Genomic DNA, 21,180 nt, shown 5'->3' with positions numbered 1-21,180 from the left:
GGGGAGTTGTGCTCAATAGAACCTACGTGCGGTATGTAGAGCTGAGGGAATGGAACCCGCTGTACACTACATGTGGCTATACAGATGTTAGTGGATTAAGTTACATTAGCCACGTACAGACAGGGTTGGAGTGGGGCTCCGATGGAATTCCACTACACAACTCTTCCAATTGTACAGCCTCAGTGAGACCACATCCAGATGTTTTGGTGAAGTGGTGCTGCCCCCTAGTGCATCACGAGAAACACGGCTCTGCTGCACACGCCGAAAACTATGCACCCAACAAAATCAATTTACTGTAAAATCATGATTTATTCAAACTTTTCAATAGAGAAGATTTGAGTTTTGAGTTTCAATGTATGGGTAAATTCTTTCAAATCTATACAAAACCTTGTGTAAAACTTTAGGTGTAACATTTACAAATATACAGGAATAAAGAGAACCCCCAGTTTCTGAAGTCGTACTGTAGATGGCAAAATGCTAAAGGCTGTCCAATAGCGCACCAAAACATGACATGATAAAGAAATGATTCAGGGACATTGCCAGTCGACAATCACAGAATAAAAATGTATATTGTTGGGCAGCTAGAAAAATATTTTCATCCGTTTCAGGTAGATGTACTTTTGGTATCGCTACAGGCTTAAAGACATCTCAGACCTAAAAATCTATAAATGTCAAATAACTGATTTACAAATAAAAAAAATCCTATGTGAATAAGTGAACATTGAAGTTTCAATTTGAGCTACATGAAACAGATGCGGTGTCACGCATGAAATCAAATAAATAACTAAACAACTTGAGTTTAGTGAATAAATATGCTGAATTCTGAAATCAAGCAAAGTAAGGGAGATGACAGACAGAGGTAGAGCAAGCTACTGCTTCACGAGTCAACAGCTAGGTTAAATGCTCAGGGGTGCTATATGGCTTATTTTGTAGTTAGGAAGGCAACTCAGTAGATTACACAGTTTGGAGTTCAAACTAATTCAGTTAAGAAAAAATAAAATAATTGTCAAATAAACAAAAATTAGTTGGTGGTATATTAAAAAAGATTTTTGTTGCTTTAAAAACTAATTCACATACAAACAATCAGAAAATAAAATTGACTGCATTGTGTTACAGTGTATACTTATACAGTAAGTCATTTTGTTCATACAAAAATCCTTCCTCATAAAAACATAAAATAACTTTTTTTTTTTACACTTTCTTGTAATGGGGATGCTAAAATAAGTTTTACAAAGGGGCGTTAGTCCACGACTGCTCTGAAGGAAAACAGTTAGACGTTATTTGAGGGAGGCAGAGAGCCAGGGATGAAAAGCCGAGCGACTGCACAACCAAAGTCCACTTTGAAAACCAGAACTAGAGAGCCCTCAAGTCACTGCCACGCTCCTCTTCATTTCTCAGAGTCTCTTGCGCTCCATCCGCTGTGGGAGTGGTTGGTCTCTCCAGGCACTTTACCCTTCTTCCCTCTCCTCCTCTCCTCTGTGACATCAAGGCTATTTGAGGAAGCCCTTGTAGAGGAAGTGGGAGCGACTGGTGAAGCTCTCGTTCTCCAGACAGAAGAGCAGGTCCCTGAGGTTGACACGTGTGATGCGCTGCCGCGTGGGCCTGGACCCCGAAGAACCAGCACCACCAGACATAGAGGAAGTGGCCTGAGAGAGAGAGAGGAGGGGGGGGACTGCTGACTTTTGTTCTTTAATAAAACATCTACTTAAAAGACAGTTAATTAATTGTATTATTTGTGCTGTATTTTATGGCTACCTGCCCTGGGACTACAGATGGAAACTAGCAAATTGCTATAGTCTGGTGCAAAGCATCTTTTCTCTTTGAGATCAATGTTATCTTTTGCACATGGTCCCTGACAAATAAACATACTAAACTAAATAAAGTAAACTCACATAGCAGCACACACAAACTGATTTCACCAAGTAACATTTCTTCCTAGTATGGGCCGGGAAAACCCCGCCCTGAACTCATTTGATTGGTCGCCGCAATTGCTTCTTCCTGAAAACGTGTGGCAAGTAAAAAAAGATGTGGTTAAGATTAGGGTTAGGGTTTTCTTATCTAACGACAACCAGACCCAAACCCTAACCACATTGTTGTACTTGCCTGAACCTAATGTCTCACCCTAATGTTTTATAAAAAATGTGTGTGGCTCGACCGGGAGTCGAACCCCAGTCCTCAGATTGGAAGGCGCGCACCTTATCCATTTAGCCATAGGACCGAGCTCGCCGACAGCTGCACTTTTTTCACACCCTCAAATTCCTTGTATGTAATCTTATTACCTACCGTGGCAATAAAAGTAAATCTGAATCTGAATTGGTAATCGGCCATAACAGCAACGTTAATATCGATTATCGGTATTGGCCAGAATTTTCATATTGGTGCATCTGCAAAAATCATAGCAATAACAGCAAATGCAAACCAACAGCAAGCTATTATATAGCAGCGCTACCAGCACAGAAAAAGACAAAAAACAGATATTAAAGACAATCAGTGCTTCTTCCCTTACATCACATATGCCCCACCCAAAGCCCTCACACATTCCTCAAAGTCACAGCTTGAATTCCTCAAAGAATAGCACGCATACTCCACCCGGAGGCACGCAGAGACATAACCTTCATCTACAGGTTAGCCAGATGGCCAACTTCGCCTGACCACACAGGAAATTCAGCAGGATACAGGAGGATAGCATTTTAGTTTTTACAGACCCAATATACAGGTCTCAAAATAAACTCTGCAAGAATCTGCTGCAGTGCACTGCAAACACTGCTGAACCTCACACCCAAATAACCAAGTAGTGGTAACTTGGCACAGACACAACATCTGCAATATGATGACACTCATATCAGGCCTCATGCATGAACATTTTTCTTGCACGAGGCAATAAGAGGAAAATAAGAAAATCCGACATGGATTTATGAAACGTGCGCTGACAGCCAACCGAGTCTGCCCTTAGTTACCCACCTGCGTATGTTGACGAGTTGTGTTTGATCTTGAATTGGAGGCGTCTGCGAGGCAATTTGCAATTGGCATAAGGACTAGAGATGAAACGGCTGCTCGCTTGCGTCTGGGAGACTGTTGCTAACTTTGCTTGATATTGATAGTGGGACGGTATTTTCGTGCGTGCTTTTTAAAGTGTGGCAATCAAACACAGTTTTAATGATAATAAAATGTTTAAACGGTAATACTGACCACCAGGAAATGTATCATTAAACCGGCAATTGTTTAATCGCTAATAAGGAAATGCCCCAATAAAGGTAGGTGAAGTGCTGTAGCTGCTGTTACCTCGGCTGCAGAAGGAGAGGATGAACAATCCGCAGCCTTCCTCTTCTTCCTGGGGCCGATGGCTGCCAGAGCTGTCATGTTGGCCTCCCTCTGTCTTATGTCAGCCAGTTCCTGCTGCTGCATCTGGACACACACACACACACACACACACACACACACACACACGCACACACACACACACTAGGATCAAATACACACAAACACACTGAAGCAGACACTGATGAACACCTCCATCCACTTTGATCCTACCTCTTTGGCCTTTTGTTTCAGACGCAGCTGTTCCGGGTCCTCTTGGCGAGCTCGAGACTGCAAAGTCAAGAGAAAGACACATGACTGTAGTTATTGATGGCGAGGGCAGAAGCAAGAATAAAGGCCAGTTTATTTTGGTGAGGTCATCCACAATCTAGTTTGCATCTGCAATCCAATGCAAAGCAAAAAAAGAAAATTTTTAAAGTAAAAAAATCCACAACAAATACAGGTTTTTGGCAAAGACTGCGCTCCTCCGATAATTCTAGTCACATACCATTAGTCTCGCTGGCCAGCCTCCCCTCCCTACCGTGACAGGAGTCTGGCGCCGCAGGTCTCCATAGTGGGATTGCGATGGGCGGTGCTTAGCAGCAGGGCCCTTGGAAAATAGTTTCCAACAATCCAACTTGCCGTTTTCAGCGTGTAGCAACGAGCTAGCTTGTAGGATTCTGCCGTTAGCTTGATAGCTAGTTAGCGTTGTTGTTTTCGCTGAGGCGGCAGGGCACTATTTACAGCGACACACAGGGAGGAGGGAGCGGAAGCCGCTCTGATTGACATGGTCGGAGCCAATGACAGAGGTTGTAATAAGCCGGGAGCGGACATCCGGCAGCCACTGAAACAGTCGCTCCAATGGGGAGCAGCTGTAGAGCACGGGAGGGCTTATCCCAGTTGCATGTTTCCGTGGCGCCAGACTCCTCTCACGGTAGGGAGGGGAGGCTGGCCAGCGAGACTACATACCAATTGACATTCCAGTGATTTCAGTCACATCATTATTACAGAACATTTTGAAATGGACAACTTTTTGACCAATGCTGGCCGAAACGATTACATAAAAGTTGCACTTAACACCCATTTATTATTTTAGTTTGCACTATTTCTGTACCCATATGATTTGTTTCTATAAAAGGGTTATAAATCAACGCGTTATTTTATGATTTATGTCAGTTTGTTCTTGGAATTTCAATTGGTGTTATAAATTCTTCTGAAGTGCCATTTGACATATCGCACGCTACTGTACATTTGTTATAAGTTGTTTGGTAACTTTCCAACATCAATACATCAAATCAAGGGCGAGGAAAAATCAATGTCAGGACACCTTTCTGAAAGTTGATAGAATATGAATGTGGCTCTGGAGAATCCAAGCTGTAGAATACTAAGACACAACCACCACTGCCAGGACAAAAGAGCACTTATTAGACGACTGGCTATTATTGGAAACAGGGCTTTACTTGATATAGACATTAAAACTGAATAACAGATGGTACTGTAAAATGTATGGTAAAATATTGATTTAAACTGAAAAGACATCCAGTGCGTTTTGCCTGCAGGATGCAATGATAACATCAAGGCAATGAGATGCATGTTTCGATGGCTGCACAAGCTGTTATTTCAAAGAGAAAAACAAAAACAAAGAATCTTTTAACCAGACATTTATCACAGAAATGCATTTATCTGTCAAAACATTAAGATCTCCCTGGCAATTAGAAGACGATGTTGTTATGGAGACCAGGTGTTTGTTATCCTGGCTGCAAGCAAACAAGTTGGAGAAGCTATTAAGCAAACACTAAAGCAAAATGTCTTCTCATATGCCTGAGGTGAGCATTTTATTCTCATTTCTTCTCCGCTTTATTAGACATATTCAGTGAGGTGTGACATCCTGAGAGAAGTTAAAGGTTAAAGTATTTATATACAGTAAGACAAGGTTATGAGTCGAACTTGCATCCACAAGGTCAGTAGTGAATGCTATGGGTCTTTACACACTGAGCCACCAGGTACATCTCCCATCTCTTTTTTTTAATACAAGATGTTTAAAGTCCCTGGAAACCAAAAATATTTCTTTATTATTTAGCATTTTGAGTTAATCACATCACAGGACCCTATGTTAATAAGCCACCAGCCAAATTTGAACGATGATGAACGTCGCAAAGTATATAAATTTAGGTTTGACAGCCATGGCAAAACTCATGAGATTTCATTATTTTTTAGAGTGTACTTTCTCCCGCGGAATGTGTGGGCGTGTCCCATCTACAGCAGGGAAATTTCTGTCTCTCGGAGAGTGCGAGAGAGAGGGGCGGAGGGAAACGGAGAAAGAAAGAAAGAGAGATGAGTGCACACACCGTGTGTGTGTGTGTGTGTGTGTGTGTGTGTGTGTGTGTGTGTGTGTGTTCGCGCGTTGCTCCGAGAGGAAGAGATCTCTGTCCGTCTCTGCCCTGTCCGCTCCTCTCTCTCTCTCTCTCTCTCGACTAGTGAGAGAGAGAGAGAGAGAGAGAGAGAGAGAGAGAGAGAGAGAGAGAGAGAGAGAGAGAGAGAGAGAGAGAGAGAGAGAGAGAGAGAGAGAGAGAGAGAGAGAGAGGAGCGCATCGCCTGAAACCCGACACCTTGCTAATCTCACAAGCATAGCGCTTGGCAGACAGAGTGGGAAGGAGACGGACAGCGAGGGAGCCTGTCACTGGGGGCAAAGAACGGACTTGCCATAGGTGGGTGCGGATTGCGCGCGTGTACAAAGGTTATATAGAGCTTATGACGTCATAAGCTCCTGCGTTTTAGCACCTCGCGCACTGCTGTCTTCAATGAGGAAGTACTTTGTAGAATCTTGTAGAAAAGTGGCGATTTTAAGGCTTTGGGTTGAAAGTAATGTATAATAATTTCGGAGGCACAAAATTACTAACATAAGACCCTAAATAACATAGTTAGAACGTTTTTGTGGATTTTGGCTTCCAGGGACTTTAATATTAAAGGCACAGTATGCAAGCAGAATTAAAAAAGTACAGACTCATGAAAAATAATCCCTCTCAATCACTTATGACCAGTGGTGGGTTCGTTACTCAAACGTACTTACTGCAGACATGTCCGCGCGGTCACAAAGAATGTGAGGTACGCGGTCGTCCACACAGAGCCTGCCGCGGCGCGCACACCCTCCGATGACTACATTTACGTCACGCGGACCACGGCGGACCTGGCCGCAAAGTAGCTATAACTTGGCCGTTACTCTCTCTTTGCTGTCGGTGTGTGTCTGTTTGAGGGACACGTTTGATTTTTGATTATCATTAAAATACCATTGGTGATATTGGAAACAAACGACAAAATAAAGTTTTCCACATTGTCATGTCTGTGCAGGGGTCACATTTTCTTCTCATTCACTTCATGTAAACATTTCAACATTGGCCTGCGCGCGCACACACTCTCTGTCGTATTTAAATGAGGATATCTGTGAAGAGAGATGAAGCTTATGGTAATGCTGTACCTTAGCTGCCTTCATGAGGATCTCTCTCTCCTGGTCCTCCTTCTTCTGTTTCTCCAACTGGTCCAGCTGCTCAAAGAACTTAAGCTGGGCACGCACGTCACTGCTCTGCTCATAGCAGCCTTCCTCCTGCCAACAGAGGGCAGTGTTACAATGCTACCCCGGCAAAGACAGAGGGGAATCAAGACCATGATATTTACAGCACATGATGGATTGTTGCGCGTACACAGACGAAAACGCTTCAAGATTTTGACCACATTTAGCTGCCATTTGACTGCTGAACACAATGTTTCTAAACACAAAAGACTTTTTAGAGTCAGTCTCTGCACATTTCTGAAAATCCTGATGTTGATATTTGTCTGCAACAGACTGGTTAATGCTAAATCTATATCAGGTGTAAAAAAAAAAAAAAATCTTTGTAGTGTGGGTCTGCCCATAGTGAGGTTGTAAACAAACCTTAAAATTGAAGTTCTTCTGCTGGGCCACTTGGGAAACCTTTTCCATCAGGTTCTGGAGCCGCTGCTGAGTGGCGTGGGACATGTAGGTTACCACCTCGGCACCCAGCTCTGTCACCCCGAACCTCCTGCCTGGAGGAGAGAAGCACGGAGACACACTGAAAGGCTTTGGAAAGGGATATATGAATGGATGGATATTAGTGTATAACAGTGTTTTCCTCACCTATCTCCAGCATTCTCCTCTGCAGCATGGAGAAGGAGAGGAAAGCCTCGTCCTTACAGGAACGCGTCACCGCTCCCACCAGCTCCGAATTGGTTGCCAGGATACGGGCGCTTTCTTCCGACAGGTTGACTCCGGCCATGGAAGCCACGTCGTTGATGTCGTCATCGTCCCTGGACACAGAAACACAGTCCGCCAATTCGTAAAAACAACTAAATTGATGATGATGATGATGAATCCATAAAATCTGAATCGCTAAACTTGAAACTTGAAACTGAATTGAAATGGTCAAAACAAGGGCACACATACTGTATGTCAGTGATGATCCCAGAGGGGAACAGCATCATTCGAAGATGTGCATGTTTACCTTATTTAAATAACGATGATCTGATTGATAAACAACATTTAGATCAAGATGAATTATAAATTGTTATTGCTGCTCTTACTTGAAAGTGCCGCCCGCCTCTCTCAGCTTGTTCCTCTGAGCAAGAGACCAGGCTGCAGCGGGGACTTGTTTAGAAGGAGGCAGCACCCCCGGCCTCACCACAGGACCTGGGAGAGAGAGAGAGAGAGAGAGAGAGAGACAGGTTGATGAAGTACACCCAATCACATTAAATATACTATTGCCCTGTGTGTGTGTGTGTGTGTGTGTGTGTGTGTGTGTGTGTGTTTGTGTGTATGGGGCCCCCTCCCCCTCCCCCTCCCCATACACACAAACACACACACACACACACACACACACACACACACACACACACACACACACACACCTGTGTGATTGAAGATGGTAAAGAAACAACTGTGCTGTGGTTGTTAAGGTCTCAGCGAGTGCGTGTGTGTGTGTGTGTGTGTGTGTATGGGGCCCCCTCCCCCTCCCCATACACACAAACACACACACCCACACACACACCCACACACACACCCACACACACACACACACACACACACACACACACACACACACACACACACACACACACACACAGGGGTTGGTAGGTTCACACCCTCACCTGCTTGCAGCTGTCTAAGGTGCTGGACCGGTGGCTGTCCCATCATGATGCGGCCAGGAGCCTGATTCCTGATGGTCACCATAGGGGTTGTCGCCATGGTGACCTGAGGTCTCAACATTGCTGCCTGCTGCTGAGGCTGACGAACCTGAAAGGGTTAAGTTTCAAAGGGAAGATGAAGTCGTTATCACTGAGAACAGCACCACAGCAACCAGTATCGCTGTTTTTTTTTTATGTGTAATTGTGTAATTTTTTTTACAGTGTGGAAATTGTTTGAGCATTGATGGTTTGAGCATCACATTTTATATAATAATTCAACTGGAGGTTTTGAGCAAGATCTCACAACAATGATCCGAGTTGCAATTGAGTTGTCAGCTCACCAGTGAGGGAGTCTGCTGCACTGGTTTGCTGACACATGGTTGAAGCTGGGGCCTGGAGAGTGGAGCAGTGAGGCGAGTGCCCGGGCTGCCCAGGACTACCGTGCTAGGGGTGGGGGTGGGCGAGGCGGCGGTGGAGGCTGGACCAGAGGGCTGCTGCTGCTGGGGGGGCTGACTCTGCTGGATGAAGGCTGCTGAGTCTGGAGTGAGCTGCCTCAGGGCTGGAAGGCTTCTCTGAACGACACACACACGTGGACAGATAATATTTCAAATGTCATTTTAAAAGATTCCTCCCGTGTTGGTGGAAGTTAGCCTCATTTTCCAGACTGGCCTCTCTCCCTTATGTAAATGGCTGTGGATGGTTACAAGTCATTATCACACCTACCTTGTAGACACCATTCAATCGCTCGTCAGTTACAATATCTAACCCCAAACTTTTAAACTGTTTCACGGAGGAGATTTATGGGACGAAGATGTAAGCATAAAATAGTATGTAGTATAAAGGCTTACATTATTATATTTGTGGATGAAAAGTAGTTCCTGACTGACACATTTTCAAATCAATGCGTAGGCTCACTTTCACTTGAGAAGTTGGGTTTGTTTAGTCTAGTCTAGCCTTGTTTATTTTGTCTAAAAGGGATTTACATAGCATCATATGTCATATACATCCTTCATCATAAACTGTATATATCTATCTACACACATCATATAGGTTACATGCTTCATATACATACTACACATCATTTTACTAGATTATATGTTATATACAGTACCATACTACACAAACAGCATGTCTTTGGACTGTGGGAGGAAACGGGAGCACCCGGAGGAAACCCACGCAAGCATGGGAAGAACATGCAGACTCCACACAGCGATTCAAACCCACAACCTTCTTCTGTGAGACGGTACTAACCACTGAACCTGCATGCTAGCCGTGTTTAGATATGAATTCCCACTTTACGCAGCACCAATCGCTAATGTCCTGCATGGTTACTTCAAATCATTCAGCTGTGAGAGAGTGTTTATCCTCCCGAATATAGTCTGTGTGGAATAAGATAGTGTTATCGTTCCACAATTTGTTCCACAAATTAGTCGAAGCTACTGATAACAAGATAGTTTGGCATCGACTCTGATGCCGTTTCCAAAAGTTAGTATAATTACGTAAAATGCAGGGCATCTAAAATATGTATTCTATCTAAAAGGTAAAACATAAAAGGGAGAGATGGAAATCTGAAAAATGAGGCCAACGTTTAGCAACACCGGAGGTACTGAGGTGGTGTTTCCTCCTGAGGTTCATGAGAATAGACGTATAAAACCACATTCTACTGGACTCTACTGCTTATGAAAAAGAGCGTGGAGAACATGCTTCCTTACCTTGAGGAAAGGCACAAGGTAAGGTTGTGGTGAGGAGTTGAGCTCTTTGTACAATCTGCTGGTGAAGTCCTCTGCATCCAGTTTACCTTCCTACACACAAGTACAAAAGTATAAAGAGCTACGAGTGAGAGAGCTATTATACTCCTCAATAAATAAATAAATAAATAAATAAATCACTCACACACAGACAATAACTTGTCTGAGTGCAATAAATCTGTGTCATTGACATTTGCACACTGTCGCGGAAAAATCTGCCATGACTGCACCTTCCACTGACAAGTGGTGCCACTTCATTTCTTTTACTTTATTTTATTATTTATTCTATTTGACTACTTTATTACTCTTCTTATTTTACTGTTTGTCTTGTGTACATACACTGTTTGGCCTATTTAACTCTTTGCCTTATTAACTTACATAACTATAACTGTTGTGATTTTGTACCTGCCACCTTTATTTACCTACTGCACCTTGTCTTGTAACGGAGCCCCCAGCATAAGAATGTCACACGGGCGTACTTGTACAACGGAGTGACAAGAAAAATCTTGAATGTATTAATTAATATTTGCTGGTACAAATGATTAATAGTTGATGTTGTCCACCCGCTCTGTGCAAAGATGTGGAGGATTTCTCTTTAGAAATTAATTTTCTTTCATAGCTTTATAGCTTTCCTTCATCTGTAATAGAGCACCGCAGTAATGAGATCAGAAGACCTGAATGTTCGCACTTCCTGGTTCTTACGTGTAAAAGTCAATGGGATTTTTGTACGGGGATTTTGGTTAAATGCTTGAAATAAGGTGTGTGGTTAACAAAGCTTTATGAAACATTAGGTCATTTTCGAAGTGTCAACGCGATTTTCAGAAAACGTTTAAACAGTCATAATAGCGGTCCTCATTTGTGACGATTTTCTTGCTGAACACAAACTTTGCTGTTTCATAAACTTTTGTTAACCACAGACCTAATTCCCGTACAAAAATCCCATTGACTTTTACACGTAAGAACCAGGAAGTGCAGGGACTTCTGGGCAAGCCTACAAAAACATGTAATCCCTGCAGTACTCTATAAAGCCAGCGTTGTGAAGACTGTGCTTGCTGTGTGGATGGCTCACTCACCAGCAGGTCCTTGACCAGCTCTTTGACACTGGCCACCGTCTCTGATGACTGCTTCCCATTGGAAGACAGCTTGATCAATGTAGATAGAAAGTTCCTGCATTTCTTCACATTCTCCAGCGTCTCCTACCAGAAGTGCAGAACAGATGCAGGACATGAGATAAAGTCTATTCTCTCAGCTAGATAAGCTTATATAGACATACTATACACAAAAGCCCCCCCCCCCCCCTTGTATTGTGCTTTTGTCTTCTATCTCAACGTCTCTGTCTATCTAGTGATTGTTATAAATGCTACTATACTATATAAGCAGTTAGGTTTCTGGAAGACACCCAGTCCTGCTCCATTGGGGGTTAACTCACATGGCTCACTGTTACCGTGTTCCCAGCTGATGGGCTGACTGTCCTGGGGGTCATGCCTTGTTGTACTGCGGCCCCCATTGAGCTCTGCAAAGAGAGAGAAAATCACCTTCATTTGCCGTTTATATTATACAAAGTAGAAATATTGCGCGCTCATTTCTCACTCCGCGGCTTCAAGGCCTGTTCTGCAAACGACAGCACAAGTAAGTATTTTAGAGGCGTTTCCAACTTGTTCAAATACAGCACACAATACAGGCCTACACTTTACTTTTTTTTTTTTTAAATAGCCCATTTCAATCAGTGGCATGAACTGGTTGTTGGAGGAAGAGTTCTGCATGAGCCAGATTTCTCCATTTTGTGCCAGCCCTTTGTCTGATATCCACCTGCTCTTGTCGGCATCACCGCTGTTGGCCTCACCCACCAAACACCGGTACACAGGCTGACAAAACAACAATAATATAGATATGCAATGTGTTTGGATGTGTCACAATCCAGACCAAGGGCGTAGGTTTTGTTTTGAACATTGGGGAGGGACACATTAAGTGGGGGGGGGGGGGGGTCTGGGGGTCCTCCCCCAGGTATTTTTGAAAAGCAAACATGCCTGCATTCTGGGTAATTTCTATGCACCAATGTATGCCTTTTCTGCATCAATTTATGGTGGAATATCTTTATTTATGTAAAGGAAAACATACAATTCTGACACTAGATGACAATTCAAAATATAATGGAATATAAGGCAGGAAAGCTCTCGGGCATTCTGTATTGCGTTGAAATATTTATTTTCCTGTAGATCAAATTTTCTCTTTTTAAGTTTAAATCCACACACAAGCCACGACAGTTAAAATCTCATGGTCCCATGGCAATCCTGACTATAACTCTTACCTGTTTTTATTCTGTTTTGTCTGTCTCCCTCTGCCTCAAGGATTTGTACTTTCTGCATGACGTTCACATTTGAGCCAGATTTAAACTGCCATTAATCATTTGGTCATTTAATCCATGAGTAGTTTAATTGAACCTATGCACAAACCAAATGAGACGGGGGGAATTCTGTTAATTGCTTCACTCACTTCTTCTGCACTCTCCCTGCCTCCTGTGGTACAGTATCCTGAAGGAAGGAATTATCAATTAAAGAAATAACTGCAATTAGTTGACTATTGTTTCATCACTGCTTGTGAACAGGCTGAATTGAATAAATGCCTCACAAACCTTCCTTAATAGCCTAAACACCTTTTCTAATCTCAGATTGCACCAGAATGTCTCATGTTCATGTTGAAAACATCCACTATTTAACACTGTCTATGAATTTATAGGCTATATATGTACCACACTGACACAATTAGTAAGGAACACAGTGGAAAATAGGACTCACTTTTACATTGTGAATCATGCGCCTCTGTTCTCATCCGCACTCACGTGAACCACTCTAAATGAACTAGCTTTTAAATAAACCTTCCATGACAAGTCAACTTTAACCACCTGGGTTAGCAATGTGTCGCTAGTAACAATAATTGCAACAGGCTTTCATGATTTCAAGCTATAGTAGAAATTACTCTATGTCTATTTACTGTTTTTTTGAGTTTTTGATTTGAGATTGTGGTCTCATATTTTGCACGAGTGTGTGAAGTGAAGCCATTGAACTGCATTATGTAGACTTGGCATCTCCTCTCGAAAATGTCCATCTAGCGCTCACAGAAACACATGTGTGCACAGTAGTGTGGTGTAATTAAGGCTCTCTAAATGTTTGACATTTTAAAAGCTGACTGACAAGCAAAATCTAAACAAGCCAAAAGAAGGCTCGACAGTCGGAAACCGATGTTACTGTATGTATTAAATATGGATATATGAAAGCCCCCCCCCCCTCTCCTGCACACACACTCTCCTCCAGTAACTTTAGGAAATAAAAACAAGGTTCAGAATGACCAATAAACCCATGCAAATGAGAAACATAACATATCGTCTGAAGGATGAGAGACATTTTAGGCCTGATATTCTCCAGGGGAAAATGCCCTGATGGGACACTGGCTGATCACACCAGCCCTCATACGCAGGAATGTTTGATTGGCTGTCACTTTACAGTGTCATCAAAGCAGGCGTGTTTACATTCTGAATCTGTGGTCAACAACATGGCTGGTGACATGACGGTGCTCCAGACATGGAGTGACATCGGTTAAGCACTAAGCTTTCACACTAAGTGCAGCAGAGTTTGACCCAGCGCTCACCTGATACTGACCAGGGTTGTTTAGCAGGATTTGACCTACTTAGGGTGGAAACCTTTCACACTGACATTGACCAGCACATTTCCCTTGTTACTAATCCAGTGTGAACGGGGTTTGGTTGAGCTTCCAGTGCATACAGTAATACCTACCTAACCCTGATGTTCACTTAAACCACTGAGAGACAACAGAGTCTCTGATCGATTTATTATTTGCACATTTAATATGTTTCTTGTTAGTCCACTGTATATATTCTTTCATTCTAATTGTATCTTGGAATGTATCCAATTGTTGATTTTTCTTCATGTGCAGCTGACTATTAGCTCTAATTGACTGATTGTCAGATGATGTCAGAGTGATGTCACCTGGCTGGCTCTCTACCTATATATACCTGCCACCTGACATTTGAAATGTTTGAAGTTGCCTGATGAAGACCTGTTGGTCGAAACGTTGTTTTTAAGCCATTCAAATACTCTGGGAGCTGCAAATCAGTGTGCGGATTTTCTTCTTCTTTTTCACTGAAACCACTGGACATAATAATGAGTGAATGAGAGAGAGGGTGGGTACAGAAAAAAAAAGACAAAAAAAAAGAACATTATCAGAAATTGTGACACAAACACTGGGGTCACCTGTAGGACAGGAGGTCTGTGAAGAGTGGTGGTGGCAGAAACTGATGTGGGGACTGGGGAGCCCTGTCTGATGATGGTGCTGGGGGCCACTTGTCTGCTGATGATAGGACTCCCAGGGGCCTTAGGGGGGGAACAAGGCATGGTATGACTTAATAGAGAGAACACATTAATTGATCATAATTAAAGGCTGAAATTAAGAGCTATATCTCATGCAACATTTTGCTGTAGGGAATAAGACAAGCAGAATGCTGGTGAGCCTGAACTGAGGACTGATGGTTCTGGACTCGGGCTGGATGATAATTCTATTATCGTTCATCATCTTTCTGCTTGATTACAAGCTCATTTTATATAAAAACTCTGATAAAATGAGGTATGGTAGGAATATTATTTGAAAATTTCAGTTTTGTTTGACATCACACCTAACAGTACCATTCGGCTAAAAAGAGATTAACATTAATTTGATATTTAACATGGTTTTGCATGCATGAACCATATAAATATTTATTGAGAGAGGAAAAATCTGTATAATTATCATGATATTGATTTAAACTCTGTCATCCGGCCTTAGTGATCTTACCTGGCCAGAGGGCATGTTTGTTGGTGTGTCAGGCCGAGGGGCCATGGCTCCCTGTGCCTGGGCCTGCATCTGGGCCTGGGCCTGGGCCTGCGCCTGGGCCTGGGCCTGCATCTGGGCCTGGGCCTGCATCTGGGCCAGAGCCTGCTGGGGAATCATCAACAGCTGCCCACTCTCACTGCGTACGAGCACCATCCCTGAAGCAATTCAAAAGAGTCATGATAAAACTTGGGCACAGAAATATAATTAAGACTATCAACAGAAATCGCTGACTGGAGCTGGTGTCAAAAAATTATGTCCTTAAATAAATTAAACAATGCAGAGCTGAAACACTACACAAGGTCCTGAACAACCACTGTCAAGCAAAACACACAAACATGGGCTTTTGGATAATGATGTAGCCATTTTGTCACTGACTTTAACAAGTTTGCATGATTATGTAGGCCTACTGTAGCGTTACCACGCCATACTTTTCTTACACAGAAAGAACAGTGTCTTTCCATTATGTGCTGCTGAATGTGAAGCTACTTCAAGGGAATGAAGCATAAACAGCAGCTTAGCATGAGAACAGCTCTTTGGGCAAAGCAAATGAGCTGTGAAATCTTCCAAGTTTGAAATAATAACTGTGACAATGTTTCTTTCCGCAGTGTTTTTTTTTTACGACTACAACAGAGGGGTGCTGCAGATGATGGGGCTAATGACAGATTGCATTGCAATGCAAATCACCAATTGTCTCCATCAAATACTTTACATGAAATGAAGTAAAAAGGTTCTTACCTTGGGGGAGCTGGATGTTATGTATACTGGGCTGTCCCGGAGGGGCGGGGGGGTGGTGCCTCGGGGCCAGCATCTGTGGCGCCATCTGTGGTCGGATCCCGCCCGGACCGGCGGCAACGACCGTCGCCGGTGTGGAAGTCCTCGGAGCGCCGACGACCCCGCCCGGAGTGAAGCCGTGTTGTGCTGCTGCTGCTGCAGCAGCCGCCTGATGTGTGATTGTTTTGGGTGCCTCTGCTGGCTCTGTCTTGATTGTGTGCGACCCTGCTGCGCCGACAGACACTGGGTTGGACGGCTGACTATTGTTCACAAGCAGCGGAGTTTGTATGCTGCCAATACCTAGCTGACCTACTGTATTGGCAACTAAAGCCGGGCCAGTATTATTGTTGTCGCCATTCAAAGTTACACACGACCCCACGTTTTGCATAGACGGCCTGACAAGAGTCACCGTGGGTCCTCCTGCTGCCTGGTGGATCACAGGCTGAGTTGAAGTGACAGCACTCTGGGAGTTCATGAAAGGCGTCTGAATTACACTGTTGTTGGATGAGGGGGGCATAGCCGCCGCATTGGCCAGCCCTTTTGACAACACTGGTCCACTGTTGACAGCTGTGACAGGGTCGCTGCTGTTACTAATACTAGCGCCACTTGTCACTGTCGTCCCCGTGACGACGGGGGCTGCAGCGCTTCCTGAAGTGTGAGAGTTCATAGTTTGGCTTCCATTCAGAGTCTGAGCTGAGAATGAGCCTACTACGTTCGCTTGGTGGTTAGGGAGAGGTACACCGGCGACGGCGGCATTGACAACAAGTGTTTTGCTTCGGCCACCGTGTCCCGCAGTTGAGTCCGAGCTGCTGGCCGACGATGCGTCCATAGCTGCACCGCCACCATGGGGATCTCGTTATGATGAGAGAGCCCCTCTGCTCTGCGCTTCAACTTGTTTATGGAGCGGAAACAAGCTTGGTGTGATGCGGGGCAAAACTCTCTGACACATCTACTGGTGTTCTCTGTCAGCTCCGGATGGTGCTTGCTTTTCGTGTATATACTTGGAGAGACAAAAGGAGCAAAACAACATTAGTAGTTACAGTGTAACAAACGTTACCTGCTATTAGCAACCGTCTTGACCACAAGTCCCAGCTGGACATTTAGCTCGCGCTACGCTACCCCCTTGTCCCGGAACTAGCCATATGATTACCGGCTGCCTCGTGCCTAACCCAGGGGTTGTTGCTGAGACACGGGAACGACAGTTGTTGTGAGTCTAGAGACCGGAGAGGATGACAAACTAGCGCTTTATTCACCTCTGTGTTCGCGAAAAGCTCGTCCAGCGGAGCGGAGCCTACCGCCATCTTCACACTCCTGCGAGCTTCTGAGAAGTGAGTGAGCTACTTACCGACTGACGTGCGCTTGCGCACAACGAACGAAACGTCATCGTGCAGGGATCCCGACGAGCTGTGATTGGCTGTTTCTCCATTCTAAAGGGCGGTACCCAATGGCTTCAGCTGTCATTCCAGGGGATGTAGGAGACCGAACAACATCGCGCTGGAGATATCAGAGAGGGAAATGTTTTTCGTCAAATTTGACATTGTCACCGGCGAGTTTACGCTCTCAGGATAGCTCTTCTACTGCGCAATAGCATCACACGCCTTTTAGTTATGTCAGAATGTGGTTTGCAACAAACGAATAAAGCCAATTTCAGAGTTTTCTCATCATCGATGTCCCGTGCAAGATGGCTGCAGTGCTTTGCCCAGCGAGTGGAGTTGCTGCTGTAGTGTAAAAGAGGCGTTTGAGGGCGCCACACCCACCGCTTTGAGAGATATGATGTCAACGACACATGGGGCGCGTGCGGATAAACACACATGCACGTGTAAAATGTGCATAAATCAACAAATTATAAAATGTGTGAACTTTTCACTCAAAAACAACTCCATGTCAATAAGAAATTATACTAGGGTGCGCGCCTATGTGCGTGTGTTCGTGCGTGTGTTGGCGCGCACACGCGTGTGTGTGTGTGTGCGTGCGCAAGGAGCGCACCTCCACACGCAGGTCCCGAAGGTAGCAGGTGTCAGCCCGGTAATCTTATAAAGGGCACAGCTGCAAATTGATGATGCACCTGCTGCACTTGAGTCTGATGTTAGCTGTAGGTGGACGCTAGCCGGCGTGCTTATTAAAAGAGGGAATCTCCTGCGATAGGACCGAACATGAGTGCTGGAGGAGGAACCCCTTATATTGGCAGTAAAATAAGTTTGATATCCAAAGCACAGATTCGCTATGAGGGGGTTTTGTCCGGTGTCGACACAGACAAGTCCACGGTTGCTTTAGCCAAAGGTAGGATGGTGTTTTGCATGGTGTGGGTTTAACACCATTTTATTCATTCATTGTTTTTAGCTGATTGTTCTTCAGTACTCTGTACAGCACGTTGGTCCTCCTCTGGTTGTTTTAAAGCGCTTTATAAATAAAGTTGGATTGGATTGAACAAGGCCCGGATAGGCCTAACATTTTTCTTCCTTCTGACTATTATTATTGTAAGCTACCTATTATAGTATGCTGCAGAAAAGGCACATTTATAAATTTCCCCCCTTATTTTTCCCTTTCTTTTTCTCTGTGTTTTTACCCCCAACAGTTAAATCGTATGGGACAGAGGGCAGACACACAGACAGACCAGTGCCACCCAAGGATGAAATTTATGAGTACATAATTTTCAGAGGAAGTGACATCAAGGATATCACTGTGTCTGAGCCGCCGAAGACACACCATGGATTGCCTCATGACCCTGCTATTTTACAGGTAGGCGCTGTATCAACTGCTGAGGGACCTGATGGCTCTGTAGCCATTTCCTTAAATTGTACAGTAGGCTATGATGAAAAGTAAGTCATAATATTATCCAGAACTGATGGCTCTGTATCTTTGATTTTGCAGTCGTCTATGGGCGGCTCGTCTGCTGCGTACCACCCACGCTGGAGTCCATACAGAGACATGATGCCCTCCTATAGCCAGCTGGCTGCTAGCTCTCTACTCAACCAGCAGTACGCTGCAGCGCTCGGCCTAGGTACAGTGAACCACACAGTAGATCTCTCAATTTAGGCCTTCTGCCAACATCCATCAGATTTCTGTCATTGCTTTTCAAGTGCATCCACATCCGATTGAGCACCGTCATGCTTTGTTTCCATTTCCTAAGGAGCGGGACTTCAGGGTCTCCCACCCAGAAGAGGTCCCATGGTAGAGCAGGCGGTCCAGACGGTGCCGTTGGTCAATGCTGGGCAGAAAAGGGGACCATCATCATCATCATCATCCCAACAGCAGAGCAGACAGCCGGTTCGTTCAAACCAGCAGCGCTCTGGCCGGGATGCTCCCCAAGCTCAAAGAAAGAATGTTCCCAACAGTAAGCAGACGATTTAAAACCATGATTTCTCACCAGTTCAATGCGTATACTCACTTTTTGCCCTGAGATGATTTGTTCATCTTCTGGGCGTATGGGCTTCCGTTTTGTCTCCTGTAAGCTGATTTTAAAAACAACTTGAACATGTGATTTCGCCCATGTTTTAGGTCAGGAAACGCCTCCGCGTGGCACAGCCAATGTTCAAGGTCAAGGCAACGAGGAGAACCACAGACCAAGACGAAAACCAGGTATCAAACGAACACTGTAGTTTGTAAACTAAACATTGTACAGTGGTCTGTACAGTGGTCTGTCTAGTTCCAGTGTGTGACTGATTTCCGGTGCTCGCCTGCAGGCAGTCGCAGGTCCAGGAACCGTAGCAGAGGCCAGCTGCTGGTGGAAAACTCCAAAGCTACAACCTTGCAGTTTGAGTCTGATTTTGACTTTGAAACGGCAAACGCTCAATTCAACAAAGATGATCTGATCAAGGAGATTGAAGGTATGTTGACTATCAAAGGAATGGATATAAACGGTCATGTTCCGCTTTAGCAATGGCAAGCACATGTCAAGGTGTTTTGTTTTTGTTTGTTTGTTTTTTAGCTGCTGCAGATGCAGTGGAGAAGGTGAGTTCTGGGGTGGAAACCCAGAACGGCCAGGTCAGGGAGGAGGAAGCCCTCAGAGAAAAGTATTACGACAAGACAAAGGGCTTCTTTGACAACATCCCATCAGACCTTAAGCCCAGGTGACTTATGCACTATTTGCCCATTCATGATTGAGATTAACTTTCGTCCCATTTACACCGGTTTTTAAATGCGACCTGTAGTTATCTGGATAATGGTTGCATTTGAAAACCAGGTGTACATGGGGTGAAAGAGATCCGAATACAATGCGAGCCAGACTACCTCCATATGTGGTCAGGAAGATCTGATCACGATGCATTTACACCTTGCATGCAGTTTCCTTATCCAGATAACATCCGGATAACTTATCCAGATAGAGGTCACATTTAAAACCCCCGGTGTAGATGGGGTGTTAGTGTTTGATTGGGTTTTATCAATCGCAGCTACATTTCTCCCCCTCCCCTCATTCTCAGGAGAACCACCTGGGCGGAGGAGAAAAAGTTGAACATGGAAACATTCGGCGTGCCAGGCCGCTTCCTGAGGGGCAGGAGCTTCAGAGGCTATCGCACGCGCAGAGGTCAGAGCAACACTGACCAGCGAACCCTCCCTAAAATGGGTAGTGGGAGGGTGTGACGGCTTTTTTTTTGTTAACCTTTTCTGTAAATAGACAATGAGTATCATTTTCAGATTTATTTAAGAAGAATACCCTCCTTAATTCCCTCCCCTGAAGCACTTAGACGCAGAGATGTTTTCATTTATTTTCTTTTTTTTATTATCCCAAATTTATTGTTGGGAATATTGTACTTTGAACCTTTATGCCCCTCTCAATTTTTGAATCCAGACTCTGTGTTCTAAGAATAAGAATTTACTCATTGGTAGTCCGTTTGGAAGCATGCAATTTGGTTTTCACTTGAATGAACATGCCAGCAGGCATGCAATTTAATTTTGTAATTTCCTTTTTTCCCTTTTTACAACTAACTTACGTCTTTGTAAATTAATTAGATGGCATGTCTACTTGACTGTCAAGATGTTAACCCCCCTTCAAAATTCTCTTGAAGGACCATTTCCCACAAGTTGGATGAACATGCGTTACAGTTGTACTTTCTTTCCCTCTTATGGGGAAACTTGTTCTGTAACAGTTACTATTAAATTACTTGAAATGAAATGATTTGTTAGACTGGCATACTTTACTGATGTCACAAATGCTCAAACCTTTTAATGGCATACAGCCATGCTTTTTACATAGAAACAAGGATTTTTAAGATCATCCAGCAATTATACAACTTGGAACAAAATTACTCTGCACTTACAAAAGAGAATTTCTACTTCTCTCACCCAG

At 44.1% G+C, this 21,180-nt stretch overlaps 2 protein-coding genes across 2 annotated transcripts; one reads left to right on the top strand and one right to left on the bottom strand.

The window, feature by feature from the left end:
* Window positions 1-302: 302 nt before the first annotated feature.
* Window positions 303-17,193, bottom strand: LOC310798576 (transcription initiation factor TFIID subunit 4-like). The gene is made up of 15 exons (XM_083661118.1): window positions 15,858-17,193; window positions 15,084-15,277; window positions 14,507-14,626; window positions 11,668-11,751; window positions 11,312-11,434; window positions 10,203-10,292; window positions 8,832-9,062; window positions 8,455-8,599; window positions 7,891-7,996; window positions 7,448-7,617; window positions 7,226-7,356; window positions 6,773-6,898; window positions 3,532-3,588; window positions 3,283-3,405; window positions 303-1,646 (listed from the first exon to the last, which is right to left on the bottom strand). The coding sequence occupies exons 1-15, from the start codon at window positions 16,720-16,722 to the stop codon at window positions 1,491-1,493; spliced, it is 2,721 nt and encodes a 906-aa protein (XP_083517244.1). The 5' UTR covers window positions 16,723-17,193; the 3' UTR covers window positions 303-1,490.
* Window positions 17,194-18,046: 853 nt separating this feature from the next.
* On the top strand, window positions 18,047-20,474 carry LOC310798292 (protein LSM14 homolog B-like; the record flags this gene model as incomplete). Its single annotated transcript, XM_083660793.1, has 8 exons — window positions 18,047-18,173; window positions 18,469-18,632; window positions 18,765-18,894; window positions 19,024-19,227; window positions 19,392-19,472; window positions 19,577-19,720; window positions 19,831-19,963; window positions 20,315-20,474. The coding sequence occupies 8 exons, from the start codon at window positions 18,047-18,049 to the stop codon at window positions 20,472-20,474; spliced, it is 1,143 nt and encodes a 380-aa protein (XP_083516919.1).
* Between the last annotated feature and the right edge of the window lie 706 nt (window positions 20,475-21,180).

Source organism: Poromitra crassiceps (assembly GCF_964638095.1).
Source record: "Poromitra crassiceps genome assembly, chromosome: 25".
Lineage (NCBI taxonomy): Eukaryota > Metazoa > Chordata > Actinopteri > Beryciformes > Melamphaidae > Poromitra > Poromitra crassiceps.
This window is presented reverse-complemented; position numbering and strand designations above follow the sequence as displayed.